Source organism: Budorcas taxicolor, chromosome 3 (genome assembly GCF_023091745.1).
Source record: "Budorcas taxicolor isolate Tak-1 chromosome 3, Takin1.1, whole genome shotgun sequence".
NCBI classification, from domain to species: Eukaryota; Metazoa; Chordata; class Mammalia; order Artiodactyla; family Bovidae; genus Budorcas; species Budorcas taxicolor.
Genome location: NC_068912.1, coordinates 78,447,820 through 78,466,780, shown reverse-complemented (window position 1 = coordinate 78,466,780; position 18,961 = coordinate 78,447,820). Strand labels below are relative to the sequence as shown.

Genomic DNA, 18,961 nt, shown 5'->3' with positions numbered 1-18,961 from the left:
CCCATGATCCCTGCATAAGAATTCCTAGTTCCCTACAACTCTGCTAATGCTTGATATTAACTTATATTTTAATTTTGGTAAACTTGATCAATATGAACTGATATCTTGCAAAATTTTAATTGCATATTTCCTCATTATTCATGAGAATGAATGTTGCTTTTTAAGTTTATTTGATAATTTAGTTTCCTCTAGTCTGAGTTAATATTTTATATGCTGCCCATTTAAAAAATTGAGTCATTCTTATTGTTCTGTAGGAGTTTTTACATACACTGGATATTAAATGTCTTCCATATATCTTGGAAATTTCTTCTTCCAACCAGTTGTTTTTAACTTGGAATATGAAATCCTGGACAGAAAATATGAATTTTGACAAAATAATCATACAAAAAATAATTGAGATTTATAGAGATTTTACTATGTGCCAGTAACAGTTCTAACCACTGCTGCTGCTAAGTCGCTTCAGTCGTGTCCGACTCTGTGCGACCCCAGAGACGGCAGCCCACCAGGCTCCCCCATCCCTGGGATTCTCCAGGCAAGAACACTGGAATGGGTTACCATTTCCTTCTCCAATGCATGGAAGGGAAAAATGAAAAAAGTGAAGTCTCTCAGTCACGTCTGACTCTTAGTGACCCCATGGACTGAAGCCTGCCAGGCTCCTTCGTCAATGGGATTTTCCAGGCAAGAGTACTGGACTGGGTTGCCATTGCCTTCTCCCTTCTAACCACTTTGTACATATTAACTCATTCTTTTATATATATATATATATATATATATGTAGCAGATTTTATTAAACGTTTAAGAAAGTGGATGGAACAAATCTGCCTTACAGATATTAAAACAACTTAAAATTGAATTATAAACACCAGGGTACCTAAAAGGCCTTTTCTTTCCCTCCCTTTTTTTTTTTAACCATTCTCACCTTCCAGACTGAAACGTTTTCATTCTTTCTAACAACCTTTGATTCTAGTGCCAATATTATACCTATTTTGCAAATAAAGAAAAAGAAAAAATTTGAAAAAAATTAGATTTGGGGTGGTCATTTTTTAAAAATCTATCCTGCCTTTAAATTATTAACACATTATCCTACATTTTCTTTTAGGAGTTTGTTTATTTTCCCCCATAGTCTTCAATCCATTTGCTGTTCACTATTACACAAAATGTGAGATGAGGGTTTAATTTTTTCCCCGTTTGTCACTTCTGGAATTGTAAACCTTAAATAGCTTTTAGTAATCTGTATGAAAGTGAAAGTCACTCAGTCCTGTCCGACTCTGTCATCCCATGGACTATACAGTTAATGGAATTCTCCAGGCCAGAATACTGGAGTGGGTAGCCTTTCCCTTCTCCAAGGGATCTTCCCAACTAGGGATCAAACCCAGGTCTCTGGTATTGCAGGTGAATTCTTTATCAGCTGAGCCACAAGAAAAGCCCAAGAATACTGGAGTGGGTAGCCTATGCCTCCTCCAGCAGATATTCCCGACCCAGGAATTGAACCAGAATCAGACCATGATCCCCTACATTGCAGGTGGATTCTTTACCAACTGAGCTATCAGAGAAGCCTGGTAAACTATATAATAAAAATCAAATTCCTTAACTTGGCAGTCATACATTTTCTGGTCCTAAATGGCCTGACTGGTCCTTTTGTTGCTCTTTTCTCAAGTGATCTCTTTACCAGTCAAAAAGTCTACTCACAATGTCCTTAAAATGCCAAGTTCAGTTCAGTTCAGTCGCTCAGTCCTGTCCAACTCCTTGCGACCTCATGGACTGCAGCATGCCAGGGACCTCTTCAATTCTGTATTTTTGTTCAAACCTTTCTATCAGTCTGGAATAACAGTTCTACTCTCTTGTCTACTGGAAAAACCCTGATCCTCTAAAACACTGTTGAAATTCAGTCTCCTGTGTGAAAGCCTTCCCCAAAGCATTCTTATTTTTTCTTTTTCTTCTTCCTATTCTCCTTTCAAAAGTCAACTATTTTCCTACTCTGTGTTCCTATAGGAGTTTGTTTATTATTTTGTTCTTTATTACCCGATTGTGTTTCTTAAGCATATGTTGTTTCTTTCTTAGAAACCATATATATGCCTTTTGTCTGTAGGTTTGTTCATTCACACATCTATTCAACATTTGCTGATTGTCTATTATGTGCTAATGCTATGCTAGATACTTGAATATAAAAGTTTCAAACAGCTCAAATTAGTAAGAAAGACGTGTATACAAAATATTATAATTTATATTGACAAATTATTGCAGCATTTGATAGGTACTAGATAAAAATATATGTGATGGAAAGAATCAACATGCTAATGCTTACAGATTTCCCTCCAACCACTATACCAACACATACTAATAAAAATTTTGAAAAAATTCAAACCCTCCTTCCCCACTGCCCCCAGTTCAGAGCTTGTGGATAAGTTCTTAGCACTGAAAGAATTACAGAGACAAGAAAGGATGGATCAGGCCTTGAGTTTATATTTAGGATTTGAGAGCTATGGGTGGAAGAAGAAAAAGGAATATTATGAACTATATATTTGGATTCATTTTAATATTTCTTTGAAACACTTAAATAAATAGAATTCTCTTTTAATTTCTTTTGGCTGTTGAGCTGTATATCTTAAACAAGGTTCACTATGAGCACAAATATCCCCATGCTGTTAAAATATCTTGTACTCAATGAATTTGTGAGAAAATGAAAATATTAAAATAGTTTATATCATGGAAAAAATGAGGCATTAGAGATGCATTCCTCAGAGCACACTCAACTATTTTGTAAGGAAACCAATGCATTTAAACAATTACTTGATGTACTATAATGACTTATAAAACAGATAAGTATAAGACTAAAATTCACTTATGATCCTACCTCTAAGAAACAATGCTTCTAATAGTGATTTTTTTCTCTAGCTTTTCAATGCATATTTATTCAAAAACATTTATTGATAACTACCATAAGCCAGACACTCTACTAAGACATAGCCCAGAACAATAGAGACAAATTCAGTGTTTATGTAGAGGTTATAATCAAGCTGTGGGAGATAGGCAATTAACAAAATCAACCAATCAAAACTCCAGTATTCTTCCCTGGGAAATTCCATGGACAGAGGAGCCTTGCAGTCTATAGTCCCTGACGTGTCAAAGAGCAGGACACCACCGAGTGACTGAGTGCACGCATACTCACACACAAAGACAAGTCTTATTAAGAAAATTAGTCATGGAAGAGTATTGAATAGGGAGTGTTTGCAATTTTAAATAAGGTGGCCAGGGAAGACTTCACTAAGAAATCGACATTTGAGCAAAGACTTGAAGTGGGTAGAGGATCAAACCGTGTACAAAGTCCCAAGCAAGCTAGTATGTATGTATGTAAGTATTTTCTGTTTCCTTGTTTGTTTAACATTTATAGTCCATATGGCTAGGGTAAAACTCCACCTCTTACATGTAACCCAAATCTAATCAGTACTTCTGACTTGCCTAGTCATATTTCCCTCTGATTGGATATTTAGATTCGTTCCTTTTCCTTTTTTTTCTTTCCTTTTCTTTTTTTGTCTCATCCTATCACAAAACATGCTATAATTTCTTAGATTGCCCTTATGAATATTTCTGTAAGATAGAGTTCCAAAAGTCAACAATTCTGGTTCAGATTGCCAAATTGCTCCCAAAGAACTTACACTAATTTTTATTTCAACTGTCAGTATAAGAGAGGACCTATCTTACCAAATGTCTGTCAGTAATAAGTAGTCCAAGTAAAAGAATTTCTGTTAATTTGATATATGAGACTTCTATTAAATGAATGCTTCTCATTTAACTTAATGAAATATATTTTGATAATGAGGTTAAATTTTAAAATATATTTACCAGCCATATTTTGTGAATGAACTGTTCCTAACCTCACTCACCCTTCTATTGGAGTCTTAGTGTTTTTTCTTATTGATTCATGTATATTTTTAGTATTGTTAACATGTTGATATATTCATGGTAATATTTACCAGATCATTCCTTAAACTAGAAATCTAAACATAAACAGAAAAAAACTGAAAAGCTATCTTGAAAATAATGGACATCTATATAGTATATGTGTATATATATATACATGTATATATATGTATATATACACACATATATATACACAATGGAATATTACCCAGAAATTTTAAGAAAATCAAATTCTGCAATTTGCAACAACATGGATGGATTTGGAGGGTAATTGAGTAAGTCAAAGAAAGACAAATACTATATGCTTTCATATATATGGGAAATCTAAAAAAGAAGATGAATGAATAGAAACAAGACTCACAGATACAGAGAACAAATCAGTGGTTACCAGTGGGGAGAGGGGAGGAGAGAGTAGCAAGATAAGGGAAGGGGATTACCAGGTACAAATTACTAGGTATGAAATAAATAAGAAACAAGGATACAATGTATAGCACAGGGAATATACCCAACATTTTATAATAACTTTAAATTAAGTATAATATATAAAATACCAAATCACGATGTGATTTAACACTATAAATCAACTTTACTTCAATTAAAAAAACTTTTAAACAACACATAAGCAAAATATATATATAATGATATATAGTGATGCTGATTTACTTATCAAAGTTTTATAACAAATCGTTGATATCTGAAGATCAGAGTTAGGGAAGAGGACAATGTCAAACCAATAGAAACAAATGGCAACCTTAGGAACACTGGATAACATCTAAAAATATTATTTCCAAAATAATTTTAAAATAAAAATATTATTTCCTTTTGCAGCCAGTTAGCTGACTGTGCTCTTCCTCACAGGGGCCCAGTGTGCAATCGCTGCAAACAGCCACCTCCTTGTCTATTGCCTGTACAGGTTGCCCTAAGGGATCTTGGAGACAACTCTTTCTACTGGACCTTCATGACTGGCATGCTGCTCTGTCTAGGCTCCAGACAGGTGTGCTCGGTGCCTTTGGAAAGTCCCAGGGAGCAGTGGCCAGAGTCATAATGGCCATCCACACCTAGCAGCAGAACAATAAGCCTGTGATTGAGGCCCTCCTCAGAGCCAAGTTCAAGTTCCCTGGCCACCAGATGATCCACATCTCCAAGAAGTGGGGATTTACTAAGTTTAACGCAGGTGAATTTGAAAACATGATGGTAGAAAAGCGGCTCATTTAGATGGCTGTAGGGTCAAATATATCCCTAATCATGGCCCTCTGACAAATGGGTCCTGCACTCATGAGAGCCTTGGCGCTGCCCCTCCTTACTCATGCTTACCCATAAATTCTACTTTCTTGACAAAAATAAATAAATAAAAATATTATATCTTGTAAAAGTCTTTGAATATTTGCAGAGAACAGTCACAACCATAAACTAGGGACAGTTTTAAATGATTTCATATAATATTTATAATTATTCTGCTCAACATTATTTACTTTTAAAAATAAAGAATGATGTTTTCATTTAACAGATAAAGACTGTGAGGCTCAAATAAAATAAGCCTGCTAGACACCATGCCACTCTTGGGACTTATATATATCTTTCCACTATGCCACACTTCAGATATTTGAGAAATGTAAATCTCTTGTATGACACAAAAGTACAGCTGAATAAAATCATAAAATGACATAAGATTTTGACTTTCAAGTCTTACCCTGTTAGAATCCAAAGTAGTGGGCATATTTTTTAATTCATATACAGCAACTTGTCCATCACTATCTCCCACCAGAAGGCAATCTGTTTGCTTAGCAAAAAGAACAGTTGTGAACTTGATTCCAGGGTTAGCAACATTGACAATCAGAGGGTCCAAACTGTAATGAAATATTGTATTTATAAGTTTAGTTATTGTTAATATGTTCTTTTTACATACAGACTAAGAAAAGCCTGAGATATTTGTGATTTCATTTAACAAAAACCAAAAGCGTCTTTATGTGTTTCCAAAAGCAAAATAACTATTTCTCACCCTTTATTCAATCAAAGCTTTCATTCTTTCAATAAACTAATTTCAACTAAATAAAGTATTCACAATTAAGATGTGAACTCATACTTTAAACTCCTGTGATGATTAATTTTATGCATTAATTTGGCTAGGCTGTGGTTTCCAGTTGTTTAGTCAAACACCACTCTACACACTGATGTGAAGGTATGATATGATTAACTTAAATCAGTAGAATTTGAATAAAGCAAATTATCCTTCACAAAGTGAGTTGGCCTCATCTAATTTGTTGAAAGCCTTAGAAGAAAAGACTGAGGTCTTTGAAACCGAATAAATTTCTGCCTCTATATTGCCTTTGTACTCAAGACTGCAACATGGACTCCCCTGATGGAAATTTTGGCTTGTTACCCTGTCAAGCAAACTTGGGAACTGCCAGGCCCCACAATCACATGAGCCAATATTTTTAAATCTCTGTCACTCTTTCTCTAGTATTCTCTCTCACTCTTTCTCTAGTATTCTTGCCTGGAGAATCCCATGGACGGAGGAGCCTGGAAGGCTGCAGTCCATGGGGTCACTAAGGGTCGGACACGACTGAGTGACTTCACTTTCACTTTTCACTTTCATGCACTGGAGAAGGAACTGGAAACCCACTCCAGTGTTCTTGCCTGGAGAATCCCAGGGACGGAGGAGCCTGGTGGGCTGCCATCTATGGGGTTGCACAGAGTTGGACACGACTGAAGCGACTTAGCAGCAGTAGCAGCACTCTTTCTCTCTCCCTTCCTCCCACCAACTCTATTTTATGGGTTCAGTTTCTCTGAGGATCCCTAGTACAACTTCTTAAATAATAAATGTCTTTTAAGGGAAGGATGTTTTGATCCATATGAATCCCTAGACCATAAGTGAATCTGAACAAGATTTAGAACCTTGTTCCAAGGTTCTCTAAACAAGAACCTTCTCTACTCTTACTCAGCCAAAGCAATCCATTGACATTCTTATAAAAGAAGCAGTAACTTGCATACTTCTTCTGAAGAAATTTTGCCTGGGAACTACAATTTTACTAGGAAAAAAAAAATCAGAGATGACATTCCTTTAAGTAACCACTTTCTACGTTAGTCATCTCATACACAAAAATATATTGTTTTGTGTTGTACTCCTTGAGTTTTTGGTTCAAATTGTTTTATAGAATGAGTCGTGACAAAATTTTAAAGTCACTAAACTATTATTAATCTCTAGGAAAAAAATTTGCAATTATTAATAAACCCATTGAATTTTATATCATTTATTTCAAACAAGAATGTATTTCCATGCTTCTCCTCCTTAATAACTTGCCTAAAGGTCTACAATATTTTCTAATATTGAAATAATGATTGAAGAAGTAGAATCATTAAACACAATTCCAGCACTTTATAAACTTTCATATTAAAAAGGACGGTCCAGTCTATGGCCCTCTAATAACTTTGATGTAACACTTAAAGAAAAAAAAATTAATTAAACTGCATGTTTCTTCAAATATGTTTTAAAATGAGGTAAGAGAATAAGTAAATATCATTTAAAAATACTTATTTTGCTCCCTTCTTTATCTTACTAATAAAAAGGTCTTCGGTTAAGAACAAGTAGAAAAGTACCTCTCTGCATTCTTCCATAAACCAGACAATGACAAAGAATTCAAGTAGTTATGATATCCTATATCAGTCTATAAAAATTTGATGGGGGACTACCGTGGTGTTTCAGTGGCTAAGACGCCATGCTCCCAATGCAGGGGACCTGGGTTCAATCTTTGGTCAGGGAACTAGATTCCACATACTGCAACTAAGTTTGCATGCCACAACTAAAAGATCTTCCATGCTACAACTAACATCTGATGCAGCCAAATAAATAATTTTAATTGAGGAGATAGAATAACCCATTTTCATTCAAATGTTTTTAAACTATTAATACATATGATGTAGATAATTAATATATTATCCTGGCACATCACTTTATTCATAAAGAACTCTCATAGTGTGAACTATTACTTGTTTTAAAGTAACTACGGTTCTCTTGCTGCCGCTGCTGCCGCTGCTAAGTCGTGTCAGTCGTGTCCTACTCTGTGCAACCCCATAGACGGCAGCCTACAAGGCTCCGCCATCCCTGGGATTCTCCAGGCAACAACACTGGAGTGGGTTGCCATTTCCTTCTCCAATGCCTGGAGGTGAAAAGTGAAAGTGAAGTCGCTGTCATGTCTGACTCAGCGACCCCATGGACTGCAGCGCACCAGGCTCCTCTGTCCATGGGATTTTCCAGGCAAGAGTACTGGAGTGGGGTGCCATTGCCTTCTCCGACAGTTCTCTCTAACCAATGTCAAAACCATCAGGCATCATTTAGATGGAACTGCAATTATCTTCAAGAAAAAGGTTAATATTTACGTGCTGATGTGAAGGTCCCAAATCTCCACTCTGCTCTCATTTGCAGCTGCAAATATGTAGGATGATTTTGGAGACCAGGCAATATCATAAACAACATAAGTAGTTGGATAAAAACTCAAAAATGGTTTGAGATTCTCATGTTGCCATATAATAACACCCCAATCTGCAGAACAGCTTAAGAAAACATCATGGCAAAATGGGTTCCATGCTATTTTATACACTGGTCCCTAAGATAAGAAAAATAAATTAAAATACATAGTAAGTAGTATTTAATGTCTTATACTTTAAATTTGACCAACAAACTTAAAATGCTCAGATTTCTAAAAGCTTTATACACCATGCATTATTGTGTAAGTATTATCTTAGCTAAGAATACTAGGTCAAAGTTGAATCTCTTCCCTAAATTATGGCATACAGAAGCATACAAATATAGTTGTTACAGTACTTACTAAATATTAATATATACTATAGTATTTAAAAATATTTAGGAATATTAAGAAAAATAAACAAAAATAAAGGAGAAAATGAAAAAAACATGGTAGGAACTAGCATTTTAAAATGTAGGGAATGCGTATATGCCAGCGTCAGTTTTACTTTGAGATCAGCATGTTAAATCAGCAGTTTTTAAGAAGCTAAAATTGTGATCTAATAACTTATGAAAAGAAATCAAGGATATCTAGAAGCAAAATTAAAAGCCCCGCATACTATGGGTGTTGCATATACAAATTCAAGCTTTTATTTTTAAATCTGAAGTTATAAATTATTGCATAAAAATACTGTGTCTAATACTTTTTTCAGAGATATAACAAGATAAAATTTTCCATGCCTACTGTAATTAAAACTAACCTTATGTCCTCTGTAGGTATCTAGATATTGTTCATTGTATGAACAGGAACACTTGTGAATATGACCTTCTTCAGTACCAGCCAAATAGATATTTGTGTCCTAAACACAAAAAATCAGAATGCATTAACTTGTGATGTATTAGTAAATGTGCTAAACAGAAGACAGAATTCAAGATTTCTTAAAATATGTTCAAGAACCAAAACTAGAAATACCATCTTGTAGACAATTGACTGTTGTCTTTTTCTTTAGATCATGATTTTATAATAATTAAACTCCCTGAAGGATGGCTGTGCAAAGAAAACACAGATTCTTTTCTTTGCTAAAATTGAGTGTAGAACTTAGTATCCTATCTAGAAACTACATGGACAAACATTCACTTAAAATGAGCAAGAAACTTTCTAACATTTAGAGCTACCTGACAAGAGAACTAACAGTCCAGGGAAACAGTATTATTTCACTAGAATTAATCAAAGAGAAGACAGATGACTTAACAAGAACATGATTCTTGCTGAGAATGAGAGAGTAAACGAGACGGAGTCTCAGACATCTCAGATGTATGTACCAAATAGGGATTTAAAATGTGTTTTCTATACTGAAGTTATAGTCAGAAAGTCTGAAAGTCAGGGCTCTATGTGGAGCTATGTCAAGTCAGCACCACCTGGTAGTATTATAGAACTGCAGAATGTCAGGCCCTGCCCCAGACCTGCTGAATCAGAATCATTTTAATAAGATTCCCAGGTAAGTTATAAGAACCCTGAAATCTGAGACACATTGCTCTAGCATATATCAGTACTTAAGAATGCAATTACGAGATCATGGGGGTCTATGTAGTTTAAATTACAAAATAAAGTCCATTTTTCCCCCAAAGTAGTATTACCAATTTACATTCAGCAGTATATAAAAGTTCCTTTTGACACACATTCTCTTCAACAGTTTGGTTACATTAGAAATCCTAGATTTTGCCATCCTATTAGGTATTAGCTTACACTGAATGGTTTTAAGTTTCATCTATGTGGATATAAACAAAGTTGAGCATTTTTATGTTTATTGGCCAATTGAATCTCCTCTTCCGTTCACATTTCTTGACCATTTTACTAATAATCTTTCTTTTTCATATTCATTTTAATAAGTTCCTAATATATTCTATTGCATATGTTTTGTCTGTTATTAGATGGCAAAAATCTTCTCCCAGCATACAGCTTTTTTTTTTTTTTAAGAACTCTTAGTGTCATTTAGTAAATAAAAGTTCTCATTTTAATGTAGCTGGTATTATATATTTTACATAATTAGGATTTTGTGCTTTAAGAAACTGTTCCTACTTTGAAGTCATAGAGATATTCTCCCATATTTCCTTCTAAAAGTTTTTACATATAAAGGAGTAGGGATCTAATTCCTTTTTTATATATGAACAATGATTACCTCAGTAGTATTTTTAAGTAGGTCATCTTTCTCTGGGCTTCCCTGGTGGCTCAATGGTAAAGAACCTGCCTGCCAATGCAGGAGACACAAGAGATGTGGGTTCAATCCCTGGGTTAGGAAGATCCCCTGGAGGATGGCATGGCAACCCACTCCAGTGTTCTTTTGCCTGGAGAACCCCATGGGCAGAGGAGCCTGGTGGGCTACAGTCCACAGCATCACAAAGAGTTGGACATGACTGAAACAACTTAGCACACAGATAAAGGTCTTTCTCTAGAGCTCTTCAAGGTTGCTGTCTAAAGCTGGGTTCCTCACTATATAAACCTGAGACCTCCAGGCAAGAGGTTTATTGGGAAGTTCTCTCAGAAACAACCTCTTTGAGGGAAACAGGAACAGGTAGAGATTTAAGTTAAACTATGATGTATCTGCAACAGAGTGGTCAGTCCAACCTATAATAAGCTTTGGAGCTGAGACAGCCCTTCAGAGTCCTACCTCCAGACAAAGGGGTCAAATATGTTTTGCATTTCTTCCCAAACATAAATTAGTTAAGAATGATGACAGACTCAAACCAAACTAAATCAACAATCAAACTAAAGGTAAACTGTGTAAATATCACAAAAGTCAGAGATTCTAGGACTGGATAAAAAAGCAAAATTCAACAATATGCTCCCTATAAGAAACATACTTTAAATATAAAGACATAAATAGGTTAAATGTAAAAGAATGTAAAATGATAAACTGTGCTAATATTAGTTAAAAGAAAGGTGTAGTGGCTACATTAATGTCAGACTAAGTAGATTTCAGAGTAAAGAATGTTACCAGCTATAAATAAGGTCATTGTATAATAAGGGAATCGATTAATCAAGAGAACAATTCTAAACACTTATGTACTTAAAGCTTCAAGATACATAAAGAAAAAATTGATAGGATTTCAAAGGGAGAAAAGACAAATTCACAATTATGGTCAGACACTTTGATACCTTTCTGTCAATAAATCATGGAAGAAACAGGCAGAAAATCAGGAAGGATATAGTGAACTTGAACAATATCATCAACCAACATAACCTGATTGACATTCACAGAACATTTACCCAACAGTAGCAGAATATACACTTTTCTCAAATGCAAAGGGAATATATACAAGTAAACATCACATTCTAGGCTCTAAAACAAATCTCAATAAATTCAAAAGGATTCAGTTTATAAAAAGTTGGCTCTCTGATCATTATGGAATTGAATTAGAAACCAACACAAAGATCCTTAGAAAAACTGTGAATATTTGGAAACTAAATAACATGCTTTATCAGTCAAAGAAGAAATCAAAGGAGCAATATTGATGTTCTGAGCCAGCTAATTCTTTGTTTGGGTGGGGAGAGGAGGGTGGTTGTCTTGTGCATTGTAGCGTGTTTAGCAGCATCCCTGGACTCTGCTCGCTAGATATAACTCTCCTCCCTACATCCCACCTCCCACAGCTGCAACAACCAAAAATATCTGAAGAAGACATTGTGAAATGTCCCTGATGGAAAATACTCCCCTCCCTGCCCACATTGAGAACCACTCTTCTACAGTCAAGTTGACAAGCAGATTATAGGAATTTGAGAATGAATGCAGTGAGAATATGACTGTAGTGATAAAAGGGCTTCCTTGGTGACTCAGAGGTAAAAGAATCTGCTTGCAATACAGGAGACCAGAGTTTCATCCCTGGGTCAGGAAAGATCCTCTGGAGATCGGATTGGCTACCCACCCCAGTGTTCTTGCTTGGAGAGTCCCAAGGACAGAGGAGCCCAGAGTCCGACACAACTGAGTGACCACATACACGGTGATAAAAGTGAAAAATAATAAAAGCCTGAACTATATGAACAGTAGGCTTGAACTAAAAGAAGTAGGATGATAAAACCTAAATATCATGTGGGTGATAGAGTAGAATAGAGTAAGAACTCAAGTTTTGGTTTGCATAAGTAGGTGAATATTGGTATCATTAAAGAGATGATCATATTACATATAATAGAAAATATATAGGAAATGTTTTCTTGTAAGAGTCACAGTGGTTGAATTTTCTGATTCCAAAGAGCCTCCAGGTAAAAAGAATTAGAAAAGCAGAACTTTACTAACAGTGCTCTGATTTCATTTTGGTCTTGATAGGGATAATCTGAAGTGGTCTTCCAAATCCCCAGAATCATGAGAGTCACCACTCACAGTGAGATATGTAAGACTATCTAGTGGATTCAGTTTCTGTCACTATGATAGGGCAGGAGAGTACCCAACAGGGGCAAGGTGGGGCATTCAAGTTAAAATGAGCAATTGAGTAGATAATCCTTCTATTGTTGCTCAGAAATACAGACCTTTCCTCTAAAATGCAGATGAAGGACAGCCAACTGGAAAGTGCCATTTCACCTTCAGTTCAGTTCAATTCAGTTCAGTCGCTCAGTCGTGTCCGACTTTTTGCGACCCCATGAATCGCAGCATGCCAGGCCTCCCTGTCCATCACCAACTCCTGGAGTTCACTCAGACTCACGTCCATTGAGTCAGTGATGCCATCCAGCCATCTCATCCTCTGTCATCCCCTTCTCCTCCTGCCCCCAATCCCTCCCAGCATCAGAGTCTTCTCCAATTAGTCAACACTTCGCATGAGGTGGCCAAAGTACTGGAGTTTCAGCTTCAGCATCATTCCCTCCAAAGAAATCCCAGGGCTGATCTCCTTCAGAATGGACTGGTTGGATCTCCTTGCAGTCCAAGGGACTCTCAAGAGTCTTCTCCAACACCACAGTTCAAAAGCATCAATTCTTCGGTGCTCAGCCTTCTTTACAGTCCAACTCTCACATCCATACATGACTACTGGAAAAACCATAGCCTTGACTAGACGGACCTTAGTCAGCAAAGTAATGTCTCTGCTTTTCAATACGCTATCTAGGTTGGTCATAACTTTTCTTCCAAGGAGTAAGTGTCTTTTAATTTCATGGCTGCAGTCACCATCTGCAGTGATTTTGGAGCCCAAAAAGATAACGTCTGACACTGTTTCCACTGTTTCCCCTTCTATATCCCATGAAATGATGGGACCGGATGCCATGATCTTCGTTTTCTGAATGTTGAGCTTTAAGCCAACTTTTTCACTCTCCTCTTTCACTTTCATCAAGAGGCTCTTTAGTTCTTCTTCACTTTCTGCCATAACAATGGTGTCATCTGCATATCTGAGGTTATCGATATTTCTCCCGGAAATCTTGATTCCAGCTTGTGTTTCTTCCAGTCCAGCGTTTCTCATGATGTACTCTGCATAGAAGTTAAATAAGCAGGGTGACAATATACAGCCTTGACGTACTCCTTTTCCTATTTGGAACCAGTCTGTTGTTCCATGTCCAGTTCTAACTGTTGCTTCCTGACCTGCATACAGATTTCTCAAGAGGCAGGTCAGATGGTCTGGTATTCCCATCTCTTTCAGAATTTTCCACAGTTTATTGTGATCCACACAGTCAAAGGCTTTGGCATAGTCAATAAAGCAGAGATAGATGTTTTTCTGGAACTCTCTTGCTTTTTCCATGATCCAGCGGATGTTAGCAATTTGATCTCTGGTTCCTCTGCCTTTTCTAAAACCAGCTTGAACATCAGGAAGTTCACGGTTCATGTATTGCTGAAGCCTGGCTTGGAGAATTTTGAGCATTACTTTACTAGCATGTGAGATGAGTGCAATTGTGCAGTAGTTTGAGCATTCTTTGGCATTGCCTTTCTTTGGGATTGGAATGAAAACTGACCTTTTCCAGTCCTGTGGCCACGGCTGCAAACACTCTCCTCCAACAACACAAGAGAAGACTCTACACATGGACATCACCAGATGGTCAACACCGAAATCACATTGATTATATTCTTTGCAGCCAAAGATGGAGAAGCTCTATACAATCAACAAAAACAAGACCAGGAGCTGACTGTGGCTCAGATCATGAGCTCCTTATTACCAAATTCAGACTTAAATTGAAGAAAGTAGGGAAAACTGCTAGACCATTCAGGTATGACCTAAATCAAATCCCTTATGATTAGACAGTGGAAGTGAGAAATAGATTTAAGGGACTAGATCTGATAGATAGAGTGCCTGATGAACTATGGAATGAGGTTTATGACATTGTACAGGAGACAGGGATCAAGACCATCCCCATGGAAAAGAAATGCAAACAAGCAAAATGGCCGTCTGGGGAGGCCTTACTAATAGCTGAGAAAAGAAGAGAAGCGAAAAGCTAGGAGAAAAGGAAAGATATACGCATCTGAATGTAGAGTTCTGAAGAAGAGCAAGAAGAGATTAGAAAGCATTCCTCAGCGATCAATGCAAAGAAATAGAGGAAAACAACAGAATGGGAAAGACTAGAGATCTCTTTAAGAAAACTAGAGATACCAAGGGACCATTTCATGCAAAGATGGGCTCGATAAAGGACAGAAACGGTATGGACCTAACAGAAGCAGAAGATATTAAGAAGAGGTGGCAAGAATACACAGAAGAACTGTACAAAAAAGATCTTCACGACCCGGATAATCACGATGGTGTGATCACTCATCCAGAGCCAGACATCCTGGAATGTGAAGTCAAGTGGGCCTTAGAAAGAATCACTATGAACAAAGCTATTGGAGGTGATGGAATTCCAGTTGAGCTATTTCAAATCCTAAAAGATGATGCTGTGAAAGTGCGGCACTCAATATGCCATTTCACCTTAGGCTGATACCTAAGTTTGTTAGTTTTATGCTTACAAGGCACAATATCTATTAACATGCTAACCTTTCGCCTTTGTTTTTGGCCACGAGACTTGTGTGATCTTAGCTCCCTGACCAGGGACTGAATCTGCACCTCCTGCCTTGGACACTGAAATCTCAACCACTGGACTGCCGGGGAAATCCCAGCCTTATATCTTAACACACTTCAATAATTAGAAGTTGTACTGAAATAATTTACCTTGGGATGAAAAGCAAAACACATTCCAGGAGCCTGTCGAGATATCAAAGCTTCACCTTTCTTTTCCTTTTCCCCTCCTTTTTTGCTGGTGCTAGCAGTCGTTCGCCTCAAGCGCATCAAATCTTTAAAGAAAAAATAGATACCTTATCTACCACGTGAAAAAAGTATTATAATATGTCCCTTCTGCAAACAATATGAGTTCTGCCATCCTTTGCATGTCATTAGGTTAAAATAAGCAAATATCAGAGTTAGTTGCTTAGCAAAATGATCAAGCCTAGTTTTTCTCTTATTTAGTCAAACCTAAATTTATCACCTTTTATAATTCAGCACATAATAAGAGAAAGATAATTTGTGGGGGGTGGGGGGTGGGGGGTGTATATGTGTGTGTGTGAGAGAGAGAGAGTGTGAGTGTATTTATTTATTTTTACCATGACAGTCCAGTCCTTTCCGTATAACCCATTTAGAGATTCTTCCATCCGCTGATATAGAAACTAGTATTTCTCTTTTGTCATCACCTGTTGTCCCTCGATCTTGTTCTATCCACTGCAGTTGCCATACAGGTCCCAAGTGTTTTTGAGGTGATTCACTAAAACAAGGAAAATCACTAAGTGGAAAATCATAATTTTTAAAAAGACTTGTAATACTAAGCGATAAGGACGACTCCCTAAAGCATCATGACTTAATTACAGAATGATGCTTTTATTGTTCAACTTTAAATATTTTGTAAATCAGGGGGAAAAAACCACTTTTCTAATATTCACTGATGTTTTTCTCATTTCTTACAAAACGAAAATTTTATTGCTATCATAATAGGAATATAAAAGCAAATATATCTTTCTTTTAAGAATCTACTCCTTTTACTCTACTCACTTACTTTTTCCTAGTTGTGTAAATTTGGTTTATTTAGATACATTGAATATAAGTATCTCCATTTTTACAAGGATATTTCTCATAGTTTAAATAAGTAAGTCATTTAAGTCCTATTCAAGTAAATAGTTACTTCACCCTTCTTATATTTCAGCATTGTCCACTGGCTTGATGCTCTCTAAGGCTGAGATTTAAAATTTTTCTCAAAAATTAAAATCACTTCTCAGATTACTACTTTCCTTTTGGTTAATGGGTTGCTTTGTTCCTAGTACTGACTCTTGATTTTTTATGTGAATCCTCCAAAGCAATAGGGCTGAATACTTTTAAATCTAGATGTATTTGATTATTTGGTAAAAGTTACGAATCTTCTGCCCGGAAATAAACACAAGGCTCACACTTACAAAACTATGCAAATAATTTCAAAATTAAGCTAAAAAACACCTGCTTTAAAGCCTATCTCCAGTTCTTCTGAAGTTTACTCAAACACTAATATGAATATATGACCTCATTTTTGCTCCATGAGTATCAGGTTTATTATAAAAACTTGAGGTATCTTTCGATCTCTTTCACCTTAAACTTTTTTTAGTTTCTCAATATGTCACATTAATTATTTCTTTCATTTATAAAATGAAAGTTCTTGAAATCTAATGCACATCATGGTGATTATAGTTAATAATACTATGTTGCATACACGAAATTTGCTAAAAGAGTAGATCTTAAGTGTTCTTACCACACACAAAAAAATGGTAACTATGTGAGGTTGTTGTTGTTGTTTAGTCACTAAGTCATGTCTGACACTTTGTGATGAAATAGACTGTGGCCCACCAGGCTCCTCTGTCCCTGGGATTTTCCAGGCAAGAATAATGGAGTGGATTGCCATTTCCTTCTCCAGGTATGTGAGATTATGGATGCATTAATTAATTTGATTGCACTAATCATTTCACAATGTATACATATATTAAATCATCACATTGTACACTTAATCATGTTGTACAACCTAAATAAACTCAATTTTTATTTGTCGATTATACCTCAATGAACCTGGAAAAAAATTTAGCTTTTTAAAAAGCAGCAGCATACACCAAAAGAAGTTTGTTGGTGGGCAGGCAGAAAAGATGATAAAGAGATGTTAAAGCTGAGCATTCCAACTGGAGAGACGTTGTGAGGAATTATCAAATGTTTGAAAGATAATGGTATCACTCTCAATAAGAGTATAAACATTCACTCAAAACTAAATGACATTAATTTTTTTCTTCTCCTGAAAAAAAAGTACATGTTATATATTTATCTAATTCTTGGATTTTCTCACCTACTATCCAGAACCGGAAGGTTACTGTTGTTCTGTACATTATAAATTGCAATAGTGCCATTGTGATAGCCAACTGCTAAAAGGTTAGGTGAGCCGATTGAAAAATCCACAGCAGTAACTCCATAAGGACTCTGATAAGTACGCTCTGGCCACTGAATAAAAAATATATATTATATTACAATTTAAACTTGGTTTTATAGACCACAGTACAGGAGGGTGTGATAGTGACTTAAGACTAGGCTGATGGCAGTGGGGATGTGAGGAGCATTAACCTGCATTCAGTTACTCCTAACTTCGTATATACATGAGAACAAAACCTCAATCGGTTCATTTCCTTTATTTTGATGAATCCTCAGAGCTCAGTAATTTTGCAAAATACAGCATGTAGCTCTACAGTAATTATCATTTTGGGTAATCTTCCAACAGGATTTTCCATCACAGGTCTACATTCTTAAAAATACAAATAATTTCCACCAAATAAATTATCCTGCATATATTCCTATCTCCCAGTATCTGTTTCTAATGCTTGTATTATCTAATCATTTCTAAATAAGGATAGAAAAGGCTCTAGAACTTTCTAAGTTACTCTTTTCTACAACTCTGTCAAGAGTTTTATTCTTTTGTTTGAATGTCCCATTCAAACCCTTTCCTGTTTCTAACAACCTACATGGAAAAGAAGACAACTTGCTGTTGATGAATCCTGTCAATCCTTCCACATGTTTAAAATTGCTTCTTCCTTTCTTTTAGGCTATATAAACCCAACCTCCTAACAGATGAGGGTTATTTATAAGAACTCCAATTATTTCTGTATGCCTTTCTGATCTTTTTAAAGTGGTCCACTTTTCATTTCTGTTGTAAAGTAAAACTAAGGGTAAAGGGACCTCCCTGGGAGTCCAGTGGTTAACATTCTCTGCTTCCAATCCAAGGAGTGCAGGTTCAATTTCTGGTCAGGGTACTTAAGATCCCACATGGTGTGATTAAAAAAAAAAAAATTAAAGGCAAACTTGTAAGTGACAGATTGACTAGAGCTATTTAGCAAAAAACATAACTGATTCTTTTCATTTTCTTTAAAAACTCACAACAGTAAGATATTATATGAATCTATTTTACATCTATTGAGGATAACAGAAACCTATCTTATAAAGTGATGAGTTATTCAGATACTGAAAAGCAATCCAATAATAAATGAAACAATTTTTAAAATTTGCATTTGCAAATATTTTTCTTTATAACAGGCAGTGATATACAATAATGGTTCAGCCCTGGATCATCAGATCTAACAGCACATAGTAGTG

General features: G+C 36.0%; 1 protein-coding gene and 1 pseudogene across 1 annotated transcript in view; one reads left to right on the top strand and one right to left on the bottom strand.

Annotated features, from left to right (window-relative positions):
- The window catches only part of DNAI4 (dynein axonemal intermediate chain 4), a 105,608-nt gene that overhangs the window by 4,934 nt on the left and 81,713 nt on the right, over positions 1 to 18,961 (bottom strand). Inside the window, 6 exon segments of the mRNA XM_052638055.1 lie at positions 5,612 to 5,768; positions 8,299 to 8,525; positions 9,145 to 9,243; positions 15,491 to 15,612; positions 15,919 to 16,076; positions 17,667 to 17,818. Of these exon segments, the coding sequence (XP_052494015.1) occupies positions 5,612 to 5,768; positions 8,299 to 8,525; positions 9,145 to 9,243; positions 15,491 to 15,612; positions 15,919 to 16,076; positions 17,667 to 17,818 (915 nt within the window).
- LOC128045866 (uncharacterized) lies at positions 4,744 to 4,862 on the top strand (annotated as a pseudogene).